This window comes from Coregonus lavaretus (genome assembly GCF_964263955.1).
Source record: "Coregonus lavaretus genome assembly, chromosome: 21".
NCBI classification, from domain to species: domain Eukaryota; kingdom Metazoa; phylum Chordata; class Actinopteri; order Salmoniformes; family Salmonidae; genus Coregonus; species Coregonus lavaretus.
In genome coordinates this window covers 45,403,878-45,428,257 of record NC_140008.1, presented here as the reverse complement: position 1 = coordinate 45,428,257, position 24,380 = coordinate 45,403,878, and the positions used below count along the sequence as shown (strand labels likewise).

General features: G+C 43.2%; 2 protein-coding genes across 2 annotated transcripts; both read right to left on the bottom strand.

Moving 5' to 3' along the window:
• Nucleotides 1-3,342: 3,342 nt before the first annotated feature.
• Nucleotides 3,343-12,200, bottom strand: LOC311149028 (prohibitin-2-like). The gene is made up of 10 exons (XM_084186125.1): nucleotides 11,849-12,200; nucleotides 8,269-8,401; nucleotides 8,087-8,171; nucleotides 7,873-7,952; nucleotides 7,510-7,694; nucleotides 5,873-6,002; nucleotides 5,580-5,683; nucleotides 5,315-5,392; nucleotides 4,882-4,958; nucleotides 3,343-3,892 (listed from the first exon to the last, which is right to left on the bottom strand). The coding sequence occupies exons 1-10, from the start codon at nucleotides 11,867-11,869 to the stop codon at nucleotides 3,871-3,873; spliced, it is 915 nt and encodes a 304-aa protein (XP_084042251.1). The 5' UTR covers nucleotides 11,870-12,200; the 3' UTR covers nucleotides 3,343-3,870.
• A 1,281-nt stretch (nucleotides 12,201-13,481) lies between these two features.
• LOC311149045 (retinal rod rhodopsin-sensitive cGMP 3',5'-cyclic phosphodiesterase subunit delta) lies at nucleotides 13,482-20,352 on the bottom strand. Its single transcript, XM_084186146.1, has 5 exons — nucleotides 20,097-20,352; nucleotides 15,605-15,693; nucleotides 14,494-14,619; nucleotides 14,276-14,381; nucleotides 13,482-14,026 (listed from the first exon to the last, which is right to left on the bottom strand). The coding sequence occupies exons 1-5, from the start codon at nucleotides 20,162-20,164 to the stop codon at nucleotides 13,945-13,947; spliced, it is 471 nt and encodes a 156-aa protein (XP_084042272.1). The 5' UTR covers nucleotides 20,165-20,352; the 3' UTR covers nucleotides 13,482-13,944.
• Between the last annotated feature and the right edge of the window lie 4,028 nt (nucleotides 20,353-24,380).

Genomic DNA, 24,380 nt, shown 5'->3' with positions numbered 1-24,380 from the left:
GTGTTGCTTTAGCAGTATGCTTAGGGTCATTGTCCTGCTGGAAGGTGAACCTCCGTCCCAGTCTCAAATCTCTGGAAGACTGAAACAGGTTTGCCTCAAGAATTTCCCTGTATTTAGCGCCATCCATCATTCCTTAAATTATGACCAGTTTCCCAGTCCCTGCCGATGAAAAACATTGAGGTGATGAGAGGTGTTGGGTTTGTGCCAGACATAGCGTTTTCCTTGATTGCCAAAAAATACTCAATTTTTCTCTCATCGTACCTTCTTCCATATGTTTGGGGAGTCTCCCACATGCCTTTTGGCTAACACCAAACGTGTTTGCTTATTTTTTTCTTTAAGCAATGGTTTTTTCTGGCCACTCTTCCATAAAGCCCAGCTCTGGGGAGTGTACGGCTTAAAGTGGTCCTATGGACAGATACTCCAATCTCCGCTGTGGAGCTTTGCAGCTCCTTCAGGGTTATCTTTGGTCTCTTTGTTGCCTCTCTGATTAATGCCCTCCTTGCCTGGTCCGTGAGTTTTGGTGGGTGGCCCTCTCTTGGCAGGTTTGTTGTGGTGCCATATTCTTTCAATTTTTTTATAATGGATTTAATGGTGCTCCGTGGGATGTTCAACGTTTCTGATATTTTTGTATAACCCAACCCTGATCTGTACTTCTCCACAACTTTGTCCCTGACCTGTTTGGAGAGCTCCTTGGTCTTCATGGTGCCGCTTGCTTGGTGGTGCCCCTTGCTTAGTGGTGTTGCAGACTCTGGGGCCTTTCAGAACAGGTGTATATACTGAGATCATGTGACACTTAGATTGCACACAGATGGACTTTATTTAACTAATTACGTGACTACATGTTGCGTTTATATTTTTGTTCAGTATAGTTCTACGCCTAAGGGCAACTTCTTACTGGAACATAAAGGATTCAGGAGGACGTGTAGTTCAACAAAGTAAATATAGATGAGTTCTCTCCGTGTGGGGGCAAATAACCACAACCAGATGCTAGAGGCTGATGCTATGCAGCACATAGAAGGGGAGCAGTGGGGTCCAGATTCTGAATCAAAAGCAAACATTTAAGTGGGAGGAAATTAGTCTACATGTACAGTGCATTCGGAAAGGATTCAGACCCTTGGACTTTTTCCACATTTTGTTACGTTGCAGCCTTATTCTAACATGGATTAAATTGTTTTCCCCCCCCCCTCATCAACCTACACACAATACCCCATAATGACAAAGCAAAAACAGGTTTGTAGAATTTTTTTGCAAATGTATAACAAAATAGAAATATCATATTTACATAAGTATTCAGACCCTTTACTCAGTACTTTGTTGAAGCACCTTTGGCAGGTACAGCCTTGAGTCTTCTTGGGTATGACGCTACAAGCTTGACACACCTGTATTTGGGGAGTTTCTCCCATTCTTCACTGTAGATCCTCTCAAGCCCTGTCAGGTTGGATGGGGAGCGTCTCTGCATAGCTATTTTCAGGTCTCTCCAGAGATGTTCGATCGGGTTCAAGTCCGGGCTCTAGTTGGGCCACTCAAGGACATTCAGAGACTTGTCTCAAAGCCACTCCTACGTTGTCTTGGCTGTGTGCATAGGGTTGTTGTCCTGTTGGAAGGTGAACCTTTAACCCAGTCTTAGGTCCTGAGCGCTCTGGAGCAGGTTTTCATCAAGGATCTCTCTGTACTTTGCTCCGTTCATCTTTCGCTCGATCTTGACTAGTCTCCCAGTCCGTGCCGCTGAAAAACTTCCCCACAGCATGATGCTGCCACCACCATGCTTCACCGTAGGGATGGTGCCAGGTTTCCTCCAGACGTGACGCTTGGCATTCAGGCCAAAGAGTTCAATCTTGGTTTCATCAGACCAGAGAATCTTGTTTCTCATGGTCTGAGTCCTTTAGGTGCCTTTTGGCAAATTCCAAGAAAGCTGTCATGTGCCTTTTACTGAGGAGTGGCTTCCGTCTGGCCACTCTACCATAAAGGCTTGATTGGTGGAGTGCTGCAGAGATTGTTGTCTTTCTGGAAGGTTCTCCCATCTACACAGAGGAACTCTGGAGCTCTGTCAGAGTGACCATCGGGTTCTTGGTCACCTCCCTGACCAAGGCCCTTCTCCCCCGATTGCTCAGTTTGGCCGGGAGGCCAGCTCTAGGAAGAGTCTTGGTGGTTCCAAACTTCTTCCATTTAAGAACGATGGAGGCCACTGTGTTTTTTGGTACTATTCCCCAGATCTGTACCTTCGACACAATCCTGTCTAGGAGCTCTACGGACAATTCCTTCGACCTCATGGCTTGGTTTTTGCTCTGACATGCACTGTCAACTGTGGGACCTTATATAGACAGGTGTGTGCCTTTCCAAATCATGTCCAATCAATTGAATTTACCACAGTTGGACTCCAATTAAGTTGTAGAAACATCTGAGGGATGATGAATGGAAACAGGATGCACCTGAGCTCAATTTATCCCATATGTAACTCTGTGTTGTTGTTTTTATCGCACTGCTTTGCTTTATCTTGGCCAGGTCGCAGTTGTAATTGAGAACTTGTTCTCAACTGGCTTACCTGGTTAAATAAAGGTGCTTTTTTTTTATGGAGTCTCATGGCAAAGGGTCTGAATACTTATGTAAATAAGGTATTGCTGTTTTATTTTTTAGACCTGTTTTCACTTTGTCATTATGGGGTATTGTGTGTAGATTGATGAGGGGAAAAATTAATGTAATCAATTTTAGAATAAGGCTGTAACATAAAATGTGGAAAAAGGGAAGGGGTCTGAATACTTTCCGAATGCACTGTATGTTCGATTCCCATCTCACAGGTCACCATATGCCAGCAACAATACATTAAATCCAGATGAGCAGTCATGTAGAGGCTTTAATGTCATTGTAAATGTATAGCTAAAGATCCCCCTAGTACAATAACAGGATGTACTGTTATCTAAGATGTCTGATTAAGTCATGGGAACATTTCATTTCTCAGAAAAACTGAAAGTGGAAAATAGTGAGACTTTCCTTACATAGGCATGTGTTTTTCAACAACAATAAATGCACCTGCATGCACCCACACATATAACAGGTCATTGAAATAAAAAAATATTTATTGTGCTGTCCCCCTTTATTTTCAGTCATGTCTCAATCCGCTGCAGGTGAACAATGTAATAATACATAGAAGAGCAAAGCCTTCCTCTCCACTTCAAACCAGTGGATGGAATCTTTTTGGCAGACCTTGATCACGCTGAGTAGTACTGTACCATAGCAGAAGCGTATCAGATAGCATGGTCATAATTCAACAACACAACGACATAGGCAGCTAGGCCCAGCAGTAAACAGTGCAGTTGCATATAAAATAAAAGACAAAGTCATAACTTCACCTTCATTCCACAAGCACATCTTAAAATATTTTTTTATTTGTATTTTATTTGTATTTTTTTTACACACACCATTCCAGTGCAGCCTTTGTCCAATTTCACTCTGACATATTTGATCCACCAAGAGTCTAGTCCTGCTGTCCTCAAAACACATGTACACATCTAGGGCCAGACAGAACAAGTAGGGTTCCTTATTTATATCATTACAGCATCATCTGCACAACTTATTAATAACAAAAGCAGCCAATTATGTCTCATAGTCTAGTGCTATTTGGTTTGATCCCACAAACATTATTGATTTCAGATCTTTTCTGGAGGGGAGCATGAAGATATTATATCGCTGCAGGTTCCGCCTGACCCTATCCATGTCATACACACAGCAATCCGATGCTTTAGAGTCTTCTCCAGTGAGTCGGTAAGCCACTTGGAGATACAATCAGAGATATAGGCAGGTGGACAGAGAGACCGACTGGTTTTAGCTGTGGATGGAGCTTCAGACAGGTGGAATGCTAGAGTCTTCAACAACCTACCTCTTTCCCAGTGATAGACTGAAACACAAGCAAAGGGGGTTGTACGTGTTAATGATACAGTATAAAAATGTAAATCCATAGTATATTTAAAGTGCTCTAAAACGTACAGGGATGATACAATGAGAGATTACAGCATCTGAGAGAAAAAAAATAAGTCATATTTTGACGGTTTCTCCAGACTCTGACAAGACTGATTTCAGTCAAAAGTACATCAATACGCATGGGATGGATTGGTTGCTTTGCTGAACATATGGTATATGGTACTCCCAGGTTTTTTTCGGTCTTATTCTCAACTGTATAATAATATAACATGTATGAGGAATGAATGACAGGCATTTGGCACCAGGTTGTGTGTCAGTTTCTATGATCAGTTACGTATGGACATTGAAGATCCTTGGCAGCATTAAAATAAGCCGAGAACTATTTCAGTGTGATAATCTGACTAGTCATTTCCATTCCAGTGACCAGGCAAAATCAGTGACATGGAAAGCAAAAACCAGGGTCGTGTTCATTAGCGCACACGTAACAAAACTTTTAAAAAACGTTTTGTAAGGACAAGTAGTGTTTCTTATTGGACAAGTCCAGATAGTCCCTCCCTGTTTCAGTTGTGGTTTTCCATTTGGTGCTTAAATGAACACCCCTGGTGGCCATAGGCCTATGCTGTGAAAATGACACAGCATGCACACTGGAGGCAATGTGAGAAGAGCAGCCATTAGTCATGGTTTTGCTAAAAATGTGGTTATCTTCAAGCTACCATCAATGCCAGTATGGAGCCGCTTCAAAAAACTCAGGGCATCTTTAGGGAATTTGGTGGAATTCCTACTTTTCCATGGGAAATGTGATAGTGCAGGAAACTGAACATTCAATATTTCAGCTCTAACCTTGCTTGAGGCAACTGAAACAAACCATCTGGGCGGTGTAGCGCCATGAAAGAGAGGACAGAGCCAGACTAGGGCATGATGATATGAGAATGAAGCTAAGAGAGAGTGAAGCTAAGAGAAACATACTTGTTAAAAGAGTCGTCTTGAAGGTTAAGGACAAGGTTGTCTGCGGAAAGGTACACTTTGTTCTGGGACGTTGCCACCTGAAAGACAATACACAGAGACAGACACAGCGTCACATAGCTAGTCTCGTAGCAGCTCGTAGCATAAGGGAAACAGACATTCCTCAGCCTTATTGATAATGATATAACCAGCTAACTGCACTGTGGGTTACCATTGCAATGAGAACCAAACAGCCACAACAAACACAGCCTGCTAAAATGATTGACCCCATTCTGACTGGAACAATGTCTGATTAGGACAATAACATCACAGAGCCTCTGAGGATGATTAACTATTTCCTCAATGCCTAATTAATCAAGTAGTTCTGAACAATTATCATGACATATTCATTGATATCCAGTTCCTTTATATAGGAACAACGCTGTATAGAACTCACTGTCTTAGCAATGGCCTGGGCAGCTCTAATTCGTCGAAGCTTCAGGTATCCAGGATTCTTTGTCACTGCTTGTCCCAACTACAACACAAAGAGACAGAATGAATGCTTGTATGTATGAATGAATTTGTAATTCATTTAACATGCTAAAGTCAATAAAAAAACAATTGTTGACTAGAATAATCAGCCTGGTGTTTGAGGTCGTGCAAGGTCATGTGAAGACGAGGGGACAGGTCGTCCAAAGGTTGTGGTGAGGTTAATGTTTTACCATCTTGGCAGCCTCTGCCTCTCCCTCTGCCTGGATAATCTTATGTCTCTGGTCTTGTTTGGCTTTCTCCACGTAGAACTGGGCTCTCTGGGCCTCCTGCTGGGCTGCGGAGACACACACAAGCTTTGTTTAAACTCTATGCAGGCACAAGCAATCTACTAACACACATTAGCGCATTGACTAACCCACACACATATGCAGACAAAATCTAAAACACAGGCAAGTATGCATCCACAGACAGCCATATACACCATCCCCAACACACATGCGCACACATTGTGGCAGGTACATACCAACTTGTTTGGCCTCTACGGCAGCAGTGTACTCTCTGCTGAAGCTCAGCTCTGTTATGGCCACGTCGTCCAGGATAATGTTGAAGTCTTTGGCCCTCTCAAACAGCTCTCGGCGAATCAACAATGACACCTACACAAAAGGAACACAGCACACAGACGGTTATAGACAAGAAAAGGGCTAAAAATAAGCATTGGTTCACATCACTCTATTTTGTTTTTTTTTAAAGGGGGCTGAACTTCCTGATTTGGCCTCGTTTTTCCAGCTTGGTCATTAAGAAATGCAGCGGCCATGACTGAAGCCAAACGAGAGTTGTCTCGGGGGATAATGTAGGTGTCCCTTCTAGACAACATGAAAACAGTCTAACCAGGTCTTTTGTCGAAGTCCCCTAGACTAGCTAGCTAGAGCTATCCAACTTCTTTCGCCAATTAGCTATAGCCAGCTGGTGTGCGACCATGGCAAAGTTGGTATCTCTGTGGCTAGTTAAGGACCGTCAATAAATCACACAATGTAAATGGGAAAATATTTTCATATTGCACATATTTTAGTTGTCTCATTAAATGCTTTCAATATTTGTATATGAATTTATAGTTGGTTTGAGGTTTTTAAAATCAATGATTACGGTTACATGCACACAATGAGATTATTGTGGATAGTCGAATTAATATAATAGTTCGATTAAAACGTTTATATGCTTTGGAAGAAGAACAATTTCCCTAATAATCCTGTTTACATGGACACATCTGAAATCAGATGGCACGCTGATAAATGCAGAAAATCTGCAAATCAAAATAAACATTCTATCACAGCGACCATGCTATTTTTGTTCAGACATATAGAGTTTGTAAGTGAAAAGTACTTCTAAGACGCACACATTGTTGTTCCGAACTCACTTCACTCGCGCTAAAGACGGAGGCTCGCTCGGCTGATGCTAGCACATGCGCAGATCAAATGCACCCCGCTAGAACGCCGATTAAGGTGTTTACATGTCGTAATAATTCAAAAAATTGCTCAGAAAACAAGGTTTTTAATCGGCGTATGCTTACTTCGATTTTGACCTCACACTGATTAAGATAAGCAGAGTAAGGTGTTTACATGACTATTGCATAATCTGCCTACTGACATAATCAGTTTAATATCAAATTATTAGTAAACCTACTCATTGAAATTTGGAGCTATTGACATTTGAAAATATTGTCCCATGTACATTGTGTAATTTACTAATGGTCCCTAACTATCCCCATAGGGATATCGAATGTCAAACCAAATTGACCATGGGCATTACGATTGGGTTACGTGCAGCTGCGCTCCGAATTGATGATTACTTGGGTGCTGCCAGCTGTGGGTAGGATAGAAATAAACCCAACCAAAGGAAAACTGTTACAGTACCCTTCATTCCATTTTTTCCTATTATCTCCCAAATCTCAGTTTTGGACGAGACTGACTTTATGAACAAAATTATCCTATTTACACTTTGTAGTATATTTTGACACTATAATCTTTTTTTTTTAATGACCATTGATGCCACATAGGCCATTTTCAAAACGAGAAGTTGCTTTTTAGGGGTAGTCGCTTTTTAAACAGACTGGCTAGGTACACAACCTTTGTCCCATATAATCCTGAGACTGTGTGGCAGTACCTGTGCTCTCTGAGTGATGAGCTGCGAGGCATTGAACTTGGCCACCACGCTCTTCAGCACCTCGTTGACGATGGAGGGTAGTACTCTCTCGTCATAGTCCTTCCCCAGCTGCTGGTACATGGCGGGCAGGTTGGCGGCCACAGGACGGGACAGCACACGCAGCCCAATGTTTATCATCTGCAGATCTACAGAGGTAGGAGAGACAGGGAGAGAGAAGTCAGGGCTGTATCTTCTTTCCCCTTATCTTCTATCTTTACTGATCTGAAAGCCTCAAATCTTTACTGATCTGCTGGACATAATGTATTGGTCTACATGTATCCATACTGGATTTCAATGAATCCCCCTATTTCAGCAATCATGTACCTTTGCTTCCAGTTAGTGAAGCAATCTTCCTGGGCCTTGCTCTGATGTCATAGATGATGGGGTACTGGATCCATGGTATCCTGAAGAACAACAAAAATAGTTCAGTTTCAATATGGTCATGTGAATTTAGCTTTGCATTAAGTCGAGCAAACTGAACATAACAACCCTGGCTTCATTATAAACCCCTGGACAGAGTCAGACAGTGTAGGCCTACCTGAAGTGCAGTCCCTCAGCCAGCACTGTGTCCATCTGCATCCCCCCGATTCTGTTGAAGATGATCGCTCTCTGACCTCCATCCACTGGGAACAAACCATTTCACACAACGTTAGAGGGGTGCACTCATGATCGTGATAATAGTGTTACCCATTTCACTACCATACGCTAGGTTAGGCCTACCTGTGAATGTAGCCTCTTTGACGCCATAGGCCAGAGCTCCAGCCCCAATGAGCAGCTTGAGACCTATTCCTGCTCCCTTGCCCCCCGCGCCAGACATACGACTGGCCAGGTCCCTCAGGTTTGTCAGGAACCGCTGGGAATACGAACAAAAATGTAATGTCAGGTGTCGTTGCTATTGAACAGAGCTTATTTCTTCACAAAATATTATAAAGCTTATTTATCATCAGGTCAGTAATAGACCGCACATTAAGTGTTTTGGAGGGCTTGTTGTGATGGTCCAGCTAATTTAACACCATTACCCCATCTGGTGGTCTTAATGGGTACTGTGGCTAGGACCTGTCAGTGTCATTCATCTCCATCTGAAATATTTTTGACCATTTATAGTATTATGGAACTGTGGATTGTGCAGGTCATCGAGTAATGAATGAGCATGTGAACTATCCAAGTTTAAGCAGCACTTAAAACAATGTATTCCACGTAGAAACTGATATGCAAGTTATCTGCATGTTAGCTGACGAACGCGCAACTCTGTTTTCTTATATGGAGGCGGAGTTGAGCGTTCTCAGCTACCTGCATGTCTGATGACAGGGTTGCCATGACCAAATTGGTGTACTTTGAAAACGATGTCGCGGGTTAAAATGTATTGGTCGCAGGTTTTTGGGCTACTTCTAAGTTACACCGCGGCCGCCATGTCATATGCTTTGTAAACAAGTGTAGACTAACAGTGAAATGCTTACTTACGAGTCCTTTTCCAACAATGCAGAGTTCGATAAAGATAGCTGGGCTCTTTGGTGTCCTTGTCACTTATAGCGTCAGCTGTGTTCTTTGTGTCAGTTGCCCTGTCTAGTTGTCCCAAGAAATGGTTTTATATTTGATTTTAAATTAATTTTATGCACTTTGAGATTATTCTGTTTAATGAAAAGTGCTTTACAAATGTAATTTATTATTATTATTATGTGATCCAGAACTGTCGCAGTTATGCCGTGATTATGAATTTGGAGTCTATGAAAGTTACTCAAGCCACAGCTTATCATGCAATCATCTTTGGCAAAAAGTGTAATCCTGCACGCATTCCCTTTGCTGTTGTGTGCGATTTCTGGGTTCAGCTTGAATAAACAGGGATGAGGGTCGTTCCACCTCAAAAAGCACTTAGTAAGAGGATTTCCACAACCACCATCTCAGATTGTGCCGTAATCATTTCTGTAGTTAGAAACGGATAAGATTGGCATTCCTGAAACATTGTTTTGTTGAAATATAATTTGATCTCTGAGAAATTAAAGGTCCAATGCAGCCATGTTTATCTCAAACTCAAATATTTTCTGGGTGACAATTAAGTACATTACTGTGATTGTTTTAAATTAAAATGGTCAAAAATAAACAAAAATAGCTTCTTAGCAAAGCGCCATTTCTCAAGCAAGAATTTGGGGAGTGGTCCCAGTGGGGAAGGGAAACCTGAACTAGTTGTTATTGGCAGAGATGTTTGGAACTCTATCTTATTGGTCTATTAACTAAATTACCGCCTGGTGATGTCACCAAGCAGGCCAAAACTCCATCCCAGGCAGAAATTTCAGGCAGTCTTTTCAAACAGTTCAAAAAGAAAAGGAAAGCACACTAGGAGCTCAGATGCAATAATTTAATATCCTAATAACCAATGTTTCGACAGACAAGCTGTCTTCATCAGGGTATAGTCTTTTCAAACAGCTCTTAAACTAGAAGGGCATTATCATAATTTCACGGTGTTATTCCAACCTCATATTTAACTGCACTGGGCCTCTAATTGATTGCACCCAAAATGCCCATTGTTTTTATTTATTGGATTCATATGGTCGTCAATAAATATAGTACCTAGCATCCGATTTGGACCATAATTCCTCCTAGCAATGAGTAAGACATGAGGAATCCAATAAAGTGATCAAAAGCCACCCACCTAGCCTCGCAAAGCCGCCTGATCAGGTAGCTTAGTGGGTAAGAGCGTTGTGCCAGTAACTGAAAGGTCGCTGGTTCTAATCCCCGAGCCGACTAGGTGAAAAATCTGTCGATGTGCCCTTAAGCAAGGCACTTAACCCTAATTGCTCCTGTAAGTCGCTCTGGATAAGAGCGTCTGCTAAATGACTAAAATGTAAATGTAAATGTAATGTCATTCCTAAAAAGTTATATATATATATATATATATATATATTACACACACAGTACCAGTCAAAAGTTTGGACACACCTACTCATTCAAGGGTTTTTCTTTATTTTTACTATTTTCTACATTGTAGAATAATAGTGAAGACATCAAAACTATGAAATAACACACATGGAATCATGTAGTAACCCCCCCCCCCCCCCACCACCAAAATGTGGGCTATCTTCTGTATACCACCCATACCTTCTCAAAAGACAACTGATTGGCTCAAATGCATTAAGAAGGAAAGACATTTCAACAAATCAACTTTTAACAAGGCACACCTGTTAATTGAAATGCATTCCAGGTGACTACCTCATGAAGCTGGTTGAGAGAATGCCAAGAGTGTGCAAAGCTGTCAAGGCAAAGGGTGGCTACTTTGAAGGATCTCTAAGTCGCTTTGGATAAAAGCATCTGCTAAATGGCATATTATATTATTATTTATCTCAAATATAAAATATGTTTTTGATTTTTTTTAACACTTTTTTGGTTACTACATGATTCGATATGTTTTATTTCATAGTTTTGATGTCTTCACTATTATTCTACAATGGAAAAAATAGTAAAAATAAAGAAAAACCCTTGAATGAGTCGGTGTATCCAAATGTTTGTGGGCCTATGTAGCCAACTTGTATCTATGATCGTATGCTATCCATGTTTTCTGTATGTTGTTTATCTGTGAATTAACCAATGCTATTAGGCCACACCCGGCCATGATTACAGACACCTGCGTGTGTCCTTTGACACTATATAAACTAGTGACCCGCAGTGTTTGTCATTATACCCTGATGAAGACAGCTTGTCTGTCGAAACGTTGGTTATTAGGATATTAAATTATTGCATCTGAGCTCCGAGAGTGTGCGGCTTTCCTTTTCAAGTATCCAAACTTGACACATATATACATTATTACATATATACATTATTACATACACACATTATTGCATACACACACATACATTCACACAGGTTTTTCCAAATGACGATATTTTCCCATAATTCATCAAGAAACTACCTAGCTAAATTTGACTAGTTAATATTATCAGTCATTCAAGCTAGCAACATGTGATGCAACATGAGAACTGGCCTGTTTCTAGCTGGTTAGGGAGCAGTTTACCTAAATTGGCAAACCTTCACTTCTATATGAAATCTAAAAAAAATACCTATCTATAGTTTGAAAGCTGGCATTGTTAAGCTTTGAGGATAGGCAAGTCAGAAAACTACCTGCGTAGCTAGCTATTAGCTAACACCGTTAGCTTGCTAGCTAAGTTAGCTACCTCGATCTCCTCTTTAAAGCATAGTCTAACGTTATAAGGCAATAACACATGTTTGTCTAGAATACAAAGTAATTTCACAATAATAAGGTATATCTTGACTGTCTTTAGTAAGTGTGGTTGGTATTTGAAATACTCACGTTAGGCTCTTTATTCGCCATGCTTGCAGTGGATATCCAAGGTCGTCACCAATGAACGTATCATCACCATAGAGAATGATAGAGGCTTCTAGTGGCCAAAAGTCTGTATTAACATGGGCAATCCCATTAAGGGCTTCCACCATTTTGATGTAGTCAACTAGGTGGGACTTCCAACTTCATTGGCTGATCCATCCTGGTGACCCTGTCAGAGTCAAGTCCAACCGGGTCATTAGAAGGGATCAGCCAATGAAGAAGAACATTGACTACTTCAGAATGGAGATAGCACGGGCAGCGCCATTGAGCTGTCACAGACGCTATAATGACACAGCTACAAAGAGTTCCCTCTCTCTCTATGGTCATCAGACACAACTTTGTCTTTGCACATTCAGGTGAAAGGCTTTCAGGGACTTGTAGTTCAATGCAGCTAGAAATTACATAGCTGCCCTCGTGGGCTTGCGTTCAATGGAGTACATTCAAAGTTAAAGGTAGACTCAGTGATATGACATATACTGAACATAAATATAAAACGCAACATGTAAAGTGTTGGTCACATGTTTCATGAGCTGAAATAAAAATCCCAGAAATGTTCCATACGCACAAGAAGCGTATTTCTCTCAAATTGTGTGCACAAATTTGTTTACATCCCTGTTAGTGAGCTTTTCTCTTTTGCCAAGATAATCCATCCACCTGACAGGTGTGGCATATAAAGAAGCTGATTAAACAGCATGATCATTACAAAGGTGCACCTTGTGCTGGGGACAATAATAGGCCACTCTAAAATGTGCAGTTTTGTCACACCACGATGCCACAGATGTCTCAAGTTGAGGGAGTGTGCAATTGGCATGCTGACTGCAGGAATGTCCACCAGAGTTGTTGCCTGATAATTTAATGTTAATTTCTCTACTATAAGCCAATGTCGTTTTGGAGAATTTGGCAGTACGTCCAACCAGCCTCATAACCGCAGACCACGCCACGCCAGCCCAGGACCTCCACCTCCACCTCCACCTCCACCTCCAGCTTCCAGCCACCCGGACAGCTAATGAAATTAAGGAGTATGTGTCTGTAACAAAGCCCTTTTGTGGGGAAAAACCTCATTCTGATTGGCTGGGCCTGGCTCCCAAGTGGGTGGGCCTATTTCATCCCCCCGGCTACACCCCTGCCCAGTCATGTGAAATCCATAGATTAGGGCTTAATTCATTTCAATTGACTGATTTCCTTGTATGAACTGTAACTCAGTAAAATCGTTGAAATTGTTACATGTATACTTTCGTTCAGTATAGATACAGAAAGTAAACAGCATAGTGGGGTCAATTTTCACAACAAGAGCTTTGAAGCGCAAGGCTCAACTTCCACTGTTTTGGTCCTGTGACTACCACACTGTGTGTGAAGTCTTGCATCTCAAGATCTGCAGCGCTGCTTGTCATTTCGCTAAGACTACCCTTAACAGCCCACAGGTTTATTAAAGTGTTGAGTGGCTGTAGTTAAAATATGAAGAACTGGTTAGTTCTATTTTCATACAGGTGCCTTACTTGGCAAGTTTGTACTCTCAGGAGACAAAATATCTTAAGCATGAACAACTTAATCATTCAGTTAGTTAAACTTCAACTACAAAAAAGAAAGCAATGTTTTTTTTGGGACATATTTTAATTGTAGTAATAAACAGTCTATTTTACAGATTTAGTTACAGCTAAAAAAAAAATCCTAACAATGAGAACATCAGCAACCACAACATCAACTGGAAGCAAACATTAAAAATGCAAGGTGACAGAGCGGTGTACCATCTTAGGGTTACATTTCTGGAATGACAAGGAAAAAAATAATGTACAAATAAAATAATTTACATGGTTGTTTGTCATAAGCATTGTCAATATATATATATATAGATATTACATACAAAAACAATTGTCTGCCAAGAAGCCAGTGTGATCTTGATGACTTGGTTGGATTTTGGTTTCTTTAGTGCTGCTGTCACTGTAGAAGACAAATGCACTCCTTCGAACGTGGCCTCCTGTGACCACTGAAAAACAACAATCAGCAGTGTATGCCTGGTCCTCCCCCCTTCAAGGACTGGAAAAATTAAAAAAATGTGTTCCCCTTCAGACGTAGAAAAGTCGTACCCGGGAGGTGCTGACGTGAAGGTCGTCGTCAAAGAACTTGGTCTCTATAACAACATTCCCACTGCAAGGGAGAGAAAGAAACATTACAAATCAGCAAACACTGAGACAAAGCAGTCCCATATAAAGGAAATGACGGTTTCCTGCAAGTTTGGCATAGAATAAATAAGTGAAGGAATATTTCACTGTAGCCTAATTACTTATTCAAGATGTAGCCTAGTGAGTGCATGTTTTATACTACTGACAAACAATTGCACAAACCAACTGCAGGGGAATGACCAAAAAGCCCAAAAAAAAATGGATTTCCTCTTACGTTAAAACATTTGCGGGCATCATCTGAGACTCTGGCGCTGCCTCTATCAAAGACTGCCATGTGTTTGTGGAGTTGGGAATCACAAAGCCAAACTCAAAGAACCATTCTGCAGGTAGAGAGACATTTAATGATTGAATTCACTATGCACAGACATTGTATTCTTATAGAGTACATCTATAATAAACATGATTATTGAAACAGATCAAATAGACTAGTACCTTCTAAGCATTGGCCTTTGAAGAAAACCTTCTGTTCAAGGCGGAACTTTTCCAGCTTTTCTGACGAAGAGAAATTTAGCTCTCTGGACACAGCTTTGCACTTGAGTATTTTCTTGGGGACTCGAGCTGCAAGGAAATGAATGGGACCGTCAAACTACTAATTAGGAGAGAATAGATTGCACTCAAAGCAACAGCCTGATGTTTTCCAAGAGCTAGGCTACTTTCTCCCATAAGAGATTCTAATATACTTTCTAACTACCTGCATTTTCTATAGATTGTAATATACACAACATTGATATAACTATGTGTAGAGGTAAATTGATAATCATTTTGGGCATTTTAACTAGGGTTGGGCGGTATCCAGCTTGTCATACAGTTATTCAGTTTCTGTACTATACCGGGGTATACGGTATTCCCAAATGTGCACACAAGGAGCGCAATTTCTATTTTCTTTACCATAAAAAAAAATATGCAAAAATTTTTGGCAACATGGATCCTGATCCAGGAGGGGATTGAATGGCTCTGCTGTAACCAAGACGCTTGATCTTGACATCTAGCCACTTAGCCCTGAGCTGGATATAATTTGACATCTTAGATGTTATACTCAACTAATAGTTATAAGCAGTGGTGTAGCACGCACTGCTTTTTTCCCCTCTACGGTATTGAAAATCATTCTGTCTATTTTGAAATACCCCGGTATACAGTATAAACGGTCTATCGCACAAGCCTAATTTTGACATTGTTAGGGTTCAAGCTCGAGGACAAACTGCCAGACTGCTGGGATGGTTAGACCTAAGTGGTTATCAAAGCAGGACTGAGGCCGTGGACAGTCATTATTGAAATGGTCAGAGTTGCTGTGAATGCCTTGCTTCTTTAAAATAAAGTTAGATTTGTTTTATTTGCCAGCAATCTCTTTGTTTACATTTCCAATTTGACGTCTGTAAAGCCTATTGTATGCATCAACCCCAGTATTTATTTATATGTTTAATAAAATAAAATCACAAAAAGAACAGAGTGGCCATCTTGGTAGTGGTAGGAAGATATGGCCTAGTAATACACGTTCTACACCAGGAGGAAAGCCGACAGTAAACCAGCCAGGAGGTGCCAGTACCTTCATGTTCGACCCCAGGAAGAGACAGGTCCTCTGTTCCCTGCCACAGCACTTTCCCAGTCTCAGCATCACGCAGGTTCATCCAGTTTCTGGGAGACCAGGAGTCAAGGAATACTACACACAGCCATGGGTTTGACAAATGTAGCCTTGTCCATGTTATTTCAATATGTAGTGTTTTTGTCTATAGTTTGTGGCAAGAATTTCCCTCAGGGGATCAATTAAGTAACGCCAGTATTCCTCAAGGTGGCACCCAGGATAACAGGAAACCCTGATCCATCAAGCTATGATTGTTTTTCAGTTGGCTGCCACTAAACTATTGGGTGATTTTTAGTTCTCAAAGATCATATTGTAAAAAAATATATTAGGTAAATTCTCTTTTCTACATACTGTCCGGTTTTAGTCATTTAAGTTCACTCTGAAAGTTTATTTTTTGGGGTGTGGCAGCAACAATTTAGCAGCGGTGGTGCGAATACAGGGGAAACACTGGCATGTGTTAAAGCCAAAAGTGAAAGCTGTGTAGACCTATTTGTATACTCCAGAAAAAAAATCTTCAAGTGCCGCCGTGTGTGGCCCTAGTCATTTACACCAGCTCTCACGTCATGTTACTTTATTGGAGTGGCCAATTTTAGTGGATTAAAGCCGCCCATGATTATGTAGCTACTACTAGCTAACCTCTAATAGGGCATGTGGTGCAAGGCAAGTGGGTAACAGTACTCCAGCTGGTGCAAGAGCTAACAGACAGAACAAATAATTTCTAAACTCAGCTCTGGGAATAAAAAGCCAACCTGAAGCTATAGCGGTCGTGTGTCAACTAGAGGGTACTATGTCAGAAGCACCTGAACCCTGTCCCCAGTCTCAAAACCATCTGTGCTGCTCTTCATCCTCCTGCCCAACACAGACAGAGCAACAGGGTGTCAGCACCAGCCTGCACAGCACCAGCTTCAAACAGCCAAACAATGAAAATGGAGGAGCATAGTGTCGGTCAAGTCATTCCCCACATAGGATAAATTCTTTAAAACTAATAAAGGGCCTTGACTAAATATAGAATGATGGTCAATGTCAAAACAGCAGGTAGGAAAATAAGTTGTCACGGAAACATGACGCAACCAACCTCAACACTGAGCTTGGCTAGCAAGCTACTGTAGAGTAGGGCTGTCTTAGAGAGATGAAACTAGTGGCGCTTTGAATCATTTAAACCTTTCAAATCTGACTGCAGCCCAGTGAGCCCACCAACACTGGGTCAGCTAGCTCAGTTGCCTCCCTCCCAGCAGCTTCCACATCCTTCTAGAATGATCCTCAGTCTCTACAGTATGCAGTGCTCTCATCTTAATAGAAATTTCCTCAGAAAACATAGGCCTGTATAGGCCCCCCTTTTCAATCTCTGAACATGACTGGGACTGGGATGCTTTGTGTGAAGTGGTTTGTTGTCTGTCTGTTACCTCTTAGACAATTTAATTGATTTGAACAGTTGTCAGTCCTGCTGGACAATTACTGTCTGGGGGACAAAGCTGAGTCTACCCAGCTAACCGTTTATGAATGAATTGTAATAAGAACTGCTGCTGCTACTTTTTCAATGTGAATTATTAAAAAAACATGGCCTCCATGTTGTTAATTAAGCTCATCAGCTAAATGTTTCAAGTACATTCCAAGGTCAAAGACTAGGGCCTAAACGACACATACATCATAATAGGCCTGGATAGGGATGTCAAGTTTACATTTATTCTGCAGCTAACTACAGTTAGGCCCGGTGGTGGAAGAGGTGACAGATGTCTCCAGGATCACACCTACTGAGATCCCTGGTGCTACGCAGAGGAGATCCGCGGGGGGAGGGGGGGGGTTAGACCCGGGTCCCCCAACACACTCAAACAGGCTTCTTAATTAGCCCCTATGGGCATGCTAGCCTCCCTAAAGCCCCATCCATTTTTAAAGAGTAGCTCCTTGATGCAAAACACGTGCATGCATGACCAATACACATGCAATAGACACAAGACATGAAAAAGGCTACATCTCACTAAGTAAGCAGTGTTGCTAAAATCATACAATTTTATCTATACACAGGCCTAACTGTCAAAAACACATGGTTTATGCCACTCATTGAAAAACTTCTGCAGTAGCAAATAGCATAGCCCAGCATCAACTCAAGACTACCACTGTTTGGTTAGCAAGTCCTTGTGTTCACATAGTTCTGTGGATCAGTTTGTTTCAGGGACAGATTACATGCAAGTCATGTCCACTCAGGGGAAGCTGGCTGCAGTGCACACTGCATTCTCCTCAGAGGCCAGCCTCTGCCTGTCTTAGGGATATAACAGAGGCCATGTTGAAGCACCGTGCTCTTGTATAGGCCTGGAAGCCCAATGTACCATCATACTAAGAAACGGAACTCAACTGAGTCATGTATGGACTTTGTCAGATGTCGAATTAACCTAGCTACTATAATTTCTAGAGTTTCTGCTGAGAGGTTTTGCCATACAATGAACTACTGTAGGGCAATGAAGGGACTACTGATGTTAGGCTTTATAAAATAGACTAGTGTACTATGGAGGATAGGAGCCTCAGCACATTACCCAGAAAATATAGGCTTCAGTATGGAACACAATACTGAGTTATTCATGGACGCAAGGCAGTTCCCAGGAATCAAAGTTTCACATCTGATTAAGAAGCACACTAGGGACTCACACTTTCAGGTTATACCTACATTCATTACAGAATGTGAATATTATGCTAGCCTTAGAAAGTGTACTAACTGAAAGCAACCACAATACTCTTATCAATCTGCAAATAAGCAAATTGGTACTGAAGCTGAGTTGTAGCAGGCCTTGTGCTTTCTTTGAATACTCCCCGCTGTGAAGCAACTTCTAGAACTTTCTATAAATATCTTTATTGCATAAGACCTACAGGTCAAAAAGCCGGTCACGCCAGGGAAGAGTTCCTGTAACCTCAACCCAATACTCATATGGCACACAGTGATACAGACAACTTTGATCAGCCCACCACTCTGATCAACACACTTCATCAAATAAATACACAACTTCTAGATTAATTTGTTGAAAAACCTTAGGAAATCTGTGACTGTTGCCGTTTCTTTGTGATGTTGTAATCACAATTAACCTGATGCTTGTTACCTAACTATAAAGGGGAAGGAAGGAGTTTTTGTTCTTAGTTCAAAGACGGACAATTCCTCAGAGTACAATCGATTGCTTGGTCTCAGGAGGATCAATTTAAACGTAAAACAGCTTGACTGTCCTCTACATTCCTACAACCCAAAAATTCAAGACCTATACCTAACTTCTTTGTAAAGGTCCTGAAATGAGTATATGTATGCGGCCAGGGCTCCATGCAGTGGTAACACACTAAACTCAGTCACCAGACCTGTTAGGAGGAGGACCATAAGGCAGCAAATCCCTGTCCTTGCAAATCAAGGATTTAAGAATTACCAGCCTAGAAAATGAAGCCTGACTAAGGAAGGTCACACACACAAATCCACAGCCTGTCACAACAGTCAGGATTCTTACCTATTCAACACTGAATATACCCTCAGTACTACCAAGTAATGTGTAAAGTACAGAGTGGAATTAAATAATGATGGGCCTTCAGTTGTCCATGTTAAGTCGGTGGAAGCAACGCAGGTGTGATTATTCTCGTCCGCATTACTGTGCCTATTTTGGGACCGGTATTATGTAAACCGGAGAAAAGGCTTCTACGTGAGCTAGGAGAGAAGAAAAAAACATTACCCATGGAAGGTACATCAAAAATGGTAAACAAGCTCCACTATGGTTTAAATATGGTATGATTAAAAATGCATGTTGAGTTAAGATGGTGATGATTGCTGGAGGTAAACTGTCAGATTTCACTCTCCCCTGCCAACAGCTCAAGTTATGTCCAACAGATTCAGTACAGATCAACCTTCCAGTCAGACACTTATTTTAAAGAGCATTGTCTGTGATGAATAAAGTTAGCCACTGGGCAGGCTGTTGTAATGTAGTAAAGGATGCTCCTGTACAAGTCATAGGCAATGTCAAGACAATTGGCGATACGGTTCTGTATGCATGAACAGCAAACGGCTACCCAAGTTAAATTCCAGTCTGAACCAGCCAGCTGACTAGCTAAGGAGTAAGGCACCCATTTAGCTAACACCTAACCTATGTGTGCATATTACATGCACATCTAAATAGCGCCTTGTCCAATTTGACTAACTATCTAGATAGTCAACTTATCCAAAGTTAACTAGACACTGCAGATGTATGTGGTGGCTAGTTAGGCTGTTAGCTAGCTAGGTAACTTGCAAACCAGCTAGAAGCAGGATGGCCAAGAAAGACAATAGCAACCCCGCTAACGTTAAACTATCAGACTGACAATATTAGTTAGCTAGTTTCACTAACTAGTTACGCCAATGTAAGACAAGTAGCAAGAGCCAGCTAGCTACAACACCTGGCTAGCTGCTACTAACTTAGCTAGGTGAACAACCGGGCAAGCCATTCATTGAAAAGGATACAGTTTAAAACCCTTCAGAATCTCCTTGGCTCGGTCTTCAGTTGAAGACATTATGTCGGAGTCGGACATCTTCAGTTTCTTGTGTGGAAAAAAAAAAACCTAAAAAAACGAGTGGCTTGTGATGTAAATTAGCGTTAGCTGACACGCTAGCTACCAAGCTAATGTAAATGCACCTGAAAATGGCATTAAGTCCGCGGACTCTCGCAATATCACATTAACCTGCAGCCGCTCCCGGTTTAATCTCATTGGGAACTCCTACTGATCCCTTAATCAACCTACCCTAAATAGAGTTTGGTTGGAGATTGACAGCTAATTCGTCCGAACACCTTGCACGGTAGCAGAGCACCACACAAAACAACAAATGAAATGGGGCGTCTAGGGAGGGAGTTGGCTGAGGATACGCCTCACCTCTCCTCACACCAGCAGTAACCTCACAGATAGAACAATGAGACAGATCTTTCACCGTGTGTATAAATCTGAAGCATCCGGTAATATGGTGATGAAAGGAAGCCCAGTGGCAAGGCGGTGGGAGAAGATGGAGCAAGATGGATTTTGGCCGACATTCTGCTAATTTTCTAATCGATTAAACATTTCATCTCAATCAAGTTTTCTGTTCCCATTACTAGAATATGTTAAGAACAGAGTGGACTACGTTTTGTAGACTTTACCCTTTGCCAAAGTTTTAAAAATGTGCGTTGTTTAGGAGTGGAAGGGGCGAATTTAGTTATGCAAATACATTCTACAACGTGCCAATAGGATCTCGCTAGCTCGTGTTTGGCTCTGCCCACCTCCTTGCTTGTTCTGCCCACTATGAGGCTGTGGTCTATCTTGGATTAGTTACTCTTTGGTAACCTTCTTCTTCTTCTGTGGATTTTATATGGCATTTGGCAACCAACTTTAAGGTGCCTTACCGCCACCAACTGGACTGGATTGTGAAACAGAGCCAGAGAAGGTCTAAATCCTACCCATTATTATCGTCTCCCTCGCGAAAGCCAAGCGAGCCAGCCACGAAGCCGCGCCGCTCAGCAGCCACGGCAGGTGACGTGAATATAGTTAGTATTGTTTTATCTAAAAGGCATAACTTTGTTAAAGTTTCACTATTTTAATTTTTATTAAATTCACTGAGGAGAATGGTCTTCCCCTTACTCCGATTCATTTGTGTCGAGGAGCAGACATGATGTATTGTTTGAGGTTTTGCAGTGCTTGTATAGGGTGAGACAGATGGGGGTATTTGTGATGTTCTTCTGGGTACCAGCTCATGGGGGGCCAGTATGAAAAAAATTAAAATAAAATAATGTATGCACTCACTAACTGTAAGTCGCTCTGGATATGAGTGTCTGCTAAATGACTAAAATGTAAATGTAACATGAGTAGAGGGGAATGAGGAGGTGGATGTTGTCGCCAAGCAGGCTCTTAAACATCCTAATGTTGAGATGGAATTCTCAGTCAGTAAAGCAGAAGCCAAGGGGTTAATCAAAACAGTGGTTAAAAACAAATGGCAAGAGTTGTGGAACAGGGAGGGAAAGGGAAGACAGCTGTATAAGATCCAGGAAAAGGTGGGGGCAGGGAGGTCCTCAGGTCAAGAGAGAAGAGAAGAAAGTGTAACCACAAGGCTGAGACTGGGGCACACAAAGCTCAATAGTACTGTAGCGACCCGCACAGACAGCTGTGTGTTATGTGTTAGGCTAGTAGATGGTTGTGTTGTACCTACCAGTACCCAGTGTTCGCGGGGTCCGACATGTCAATCAACCTGCTATCTGCCAATCACGGGAATGCCTGGAATGTTCTGATGCCGGGCATCCTGGCGGTTGGCGGAGTGGCGTGGAGGGGGGTTGGGCAGGGGGATGGAGCATTGGAAGTTAAGACCAGGTTTAGCCTTTGTTCTCTCTCTTTTTACGTCTGGGCTTCACAAGAGAAGGTCACAATTGGCTTGTGGGTTATCTTTCATTTATTTGGCGTGGGCTACGGCCAAACAGTAGCCTGTGTAAAGTTGGTTTAATAAACCGTCCATTCGTAAACTCAATCCTCTGTCTGGACAGTTGTTCTTTTATGATCTAGTCAGGTCATTACATTGGTGTCAGAAGTAAAAACGTTGATAAAAGTTAGCCAGCTAGCTAGCTGACTTCTGTGGCTAGCTACCGTAGGTGAGAACGGGGGTTGAAGATGCTTCGAGGGAATCCGAAAGTGAAGGTGGAGGTAGGGGACGATTATGGCCAAGGAGGTGCGTGTGCATGGACGTCGGGGGTTCTGGCTGAGGAGATCGCCAGGGCATCGGAGCCCAGAGGCCGCTTGAGGGAGGACGTTAGAGTGATGGCGGCTGAAGCGGGCATGAGTGCTTCGTCGACTGTTTTTCACGAGGAATCTGGGGCTCAGGATGTAAACAAACATGGCGGCGCCCAGTTCCTGGCTGCGTCCGTATCCGTTAAGACCCCGAAGTATTCCGGTAAGGCGGATTGGGAAGCTTTTCATGCTCAGTTTGAACTGTTAGCTCATTTTAGGGGGTGGTCGGATGAAGATAGGGCACTGCAGTTGGCTTTATGCCTCACGGATGAAGCTCTGGCCTGTTTGATATTGATTAGCCCCGAGGACAGACGTGATTATGGTGCTTTAGTGGGAGCACTGAGGAGGCGCTATGGACAGTGTGTGCAGCCCGGGCTACTGCGCTCCGAACTGAGTAATAGACGCAGGCAGCCTGGAGAGCCTCTACGGGTGCTAGCTAATGACATTGAGAGCCTCTCTCGGCGGGCATATGCTCACATGCCCCCCTCCGTGCAGAGCGAGCTAGCACGGGACCAGTTCATACAGGCGCTCTCTCCTACGGAGCTGCGCATACAGACCCAGCTGGCTCATCCTGAGTCATTGCAGGTAGCCTTGGAGATGGCTTTGGAGAGGGAGCTGGTGTGGGCTGGGGCTTCAGCTGGGGCTTTGGTGGGGGTGCAGGGAGACAGACCCTTTGTGCGAGCTGGGGGGCAGAGCAGCCCGGAGCCGGAAAAGCCTGCATGGGTGGCTGAAATGACAGAACTCATTCGTGCTGTGTCGCTACAGGCGGCACGAAACACACGCCCTGGTCCCAGGGTCTGCTGGGGTTGTGGCCAGCCAGGCCATCTGCGCCGAGATTGCCCCATGTCCCCCAGAGCTCAGGGAAACGGCTCGGGGTCCGCATAGACCGGGTAGTGCGGACCCCTGGCTTTCTATCCCAACCACCATCTTCTTCAGGAGGAGCCCACCGGCACAGACGGGGAAGCAAGGCTCCACTTCCCCCAGAAGCAGACGAGGGCAAGCGGATGGAGCCTGTTGTTGTGGTGGGCCGGACCTGTGTTGGGGACTTTTGTCATGTCCCTGTCACTGTGGAGGGGGTGCCCTGCTCCGCCCTGGTGGACACTGGGTCCACAGTAACCCTGGTGAGGCCAGATATTGTGCCAGGTTGGACTCAGTGTGAGCCTACAACTGTGCAGCTCCGCACAGTCACAGGTGAGCTGGCACCCATTAAAGGGAAGGGAATAATGACTCTGACAGTAGGGGGCAGGACTGTGCGTCATCCTGTGTGGGTGGCGGCTGTGCAGGACCCTTGTATCCTGGGGTTGGACTTTCTTAGGAGCACAGGCTGCCAGTTAGACCTAAATAGGGGCACACTGAGCTTCCAGGGAGGGCCGGAGGTCACCATGGCCCCTAATGTCACATTCACTCAACCCAACAAACCCTTTACTCCAACAGTTAAAGCAGCAGAGACTCATGGCTGCCCCCCCTCCCCCACATCTGGGTGTGACTTTTCCCCAGCCCCCCTGTCACCTACGGCGTTGCGTTACATTCCCCCAGCTACCTCCACGACACAGTCCTCTGTGAGCCCGGGCCGCGCCCCCCCAGCCCAGCTACCCCAGATGGGAGGGGAGAGGACACTGTCTGCAGTGAGGGAGATATGGGGGAAGAACTGTGTTGGTCTTGACCCCGAGCAGCAGGAACGGTTGAGGCAGTTGCTGTTTGAATTCAGAGACAGCTTTGCGCTGAGTGAGGAAGAGGTGGGTCAGACTCATCTGGTGCAGCATGAGATCGACACAGGTGATGCTCGACCTATCAAGATGCGTCCCTGCCGTATCCCGCTGGCACGCCAGGAGGCGGCAGACAAGGCTGTGTTGGAGATGCAGCGGGCAGACTTCATTGAGCCCTCAGACAGCCCCTGGGCGGCGCCAGTCGTCATGGTTCCGAAGAAGGGGGGCAAGCTGAGGTTCTGTGCGGACTACAGGCGGCTGAATGAGGTAACCAGGAAGGACTCATACCCCATACCACG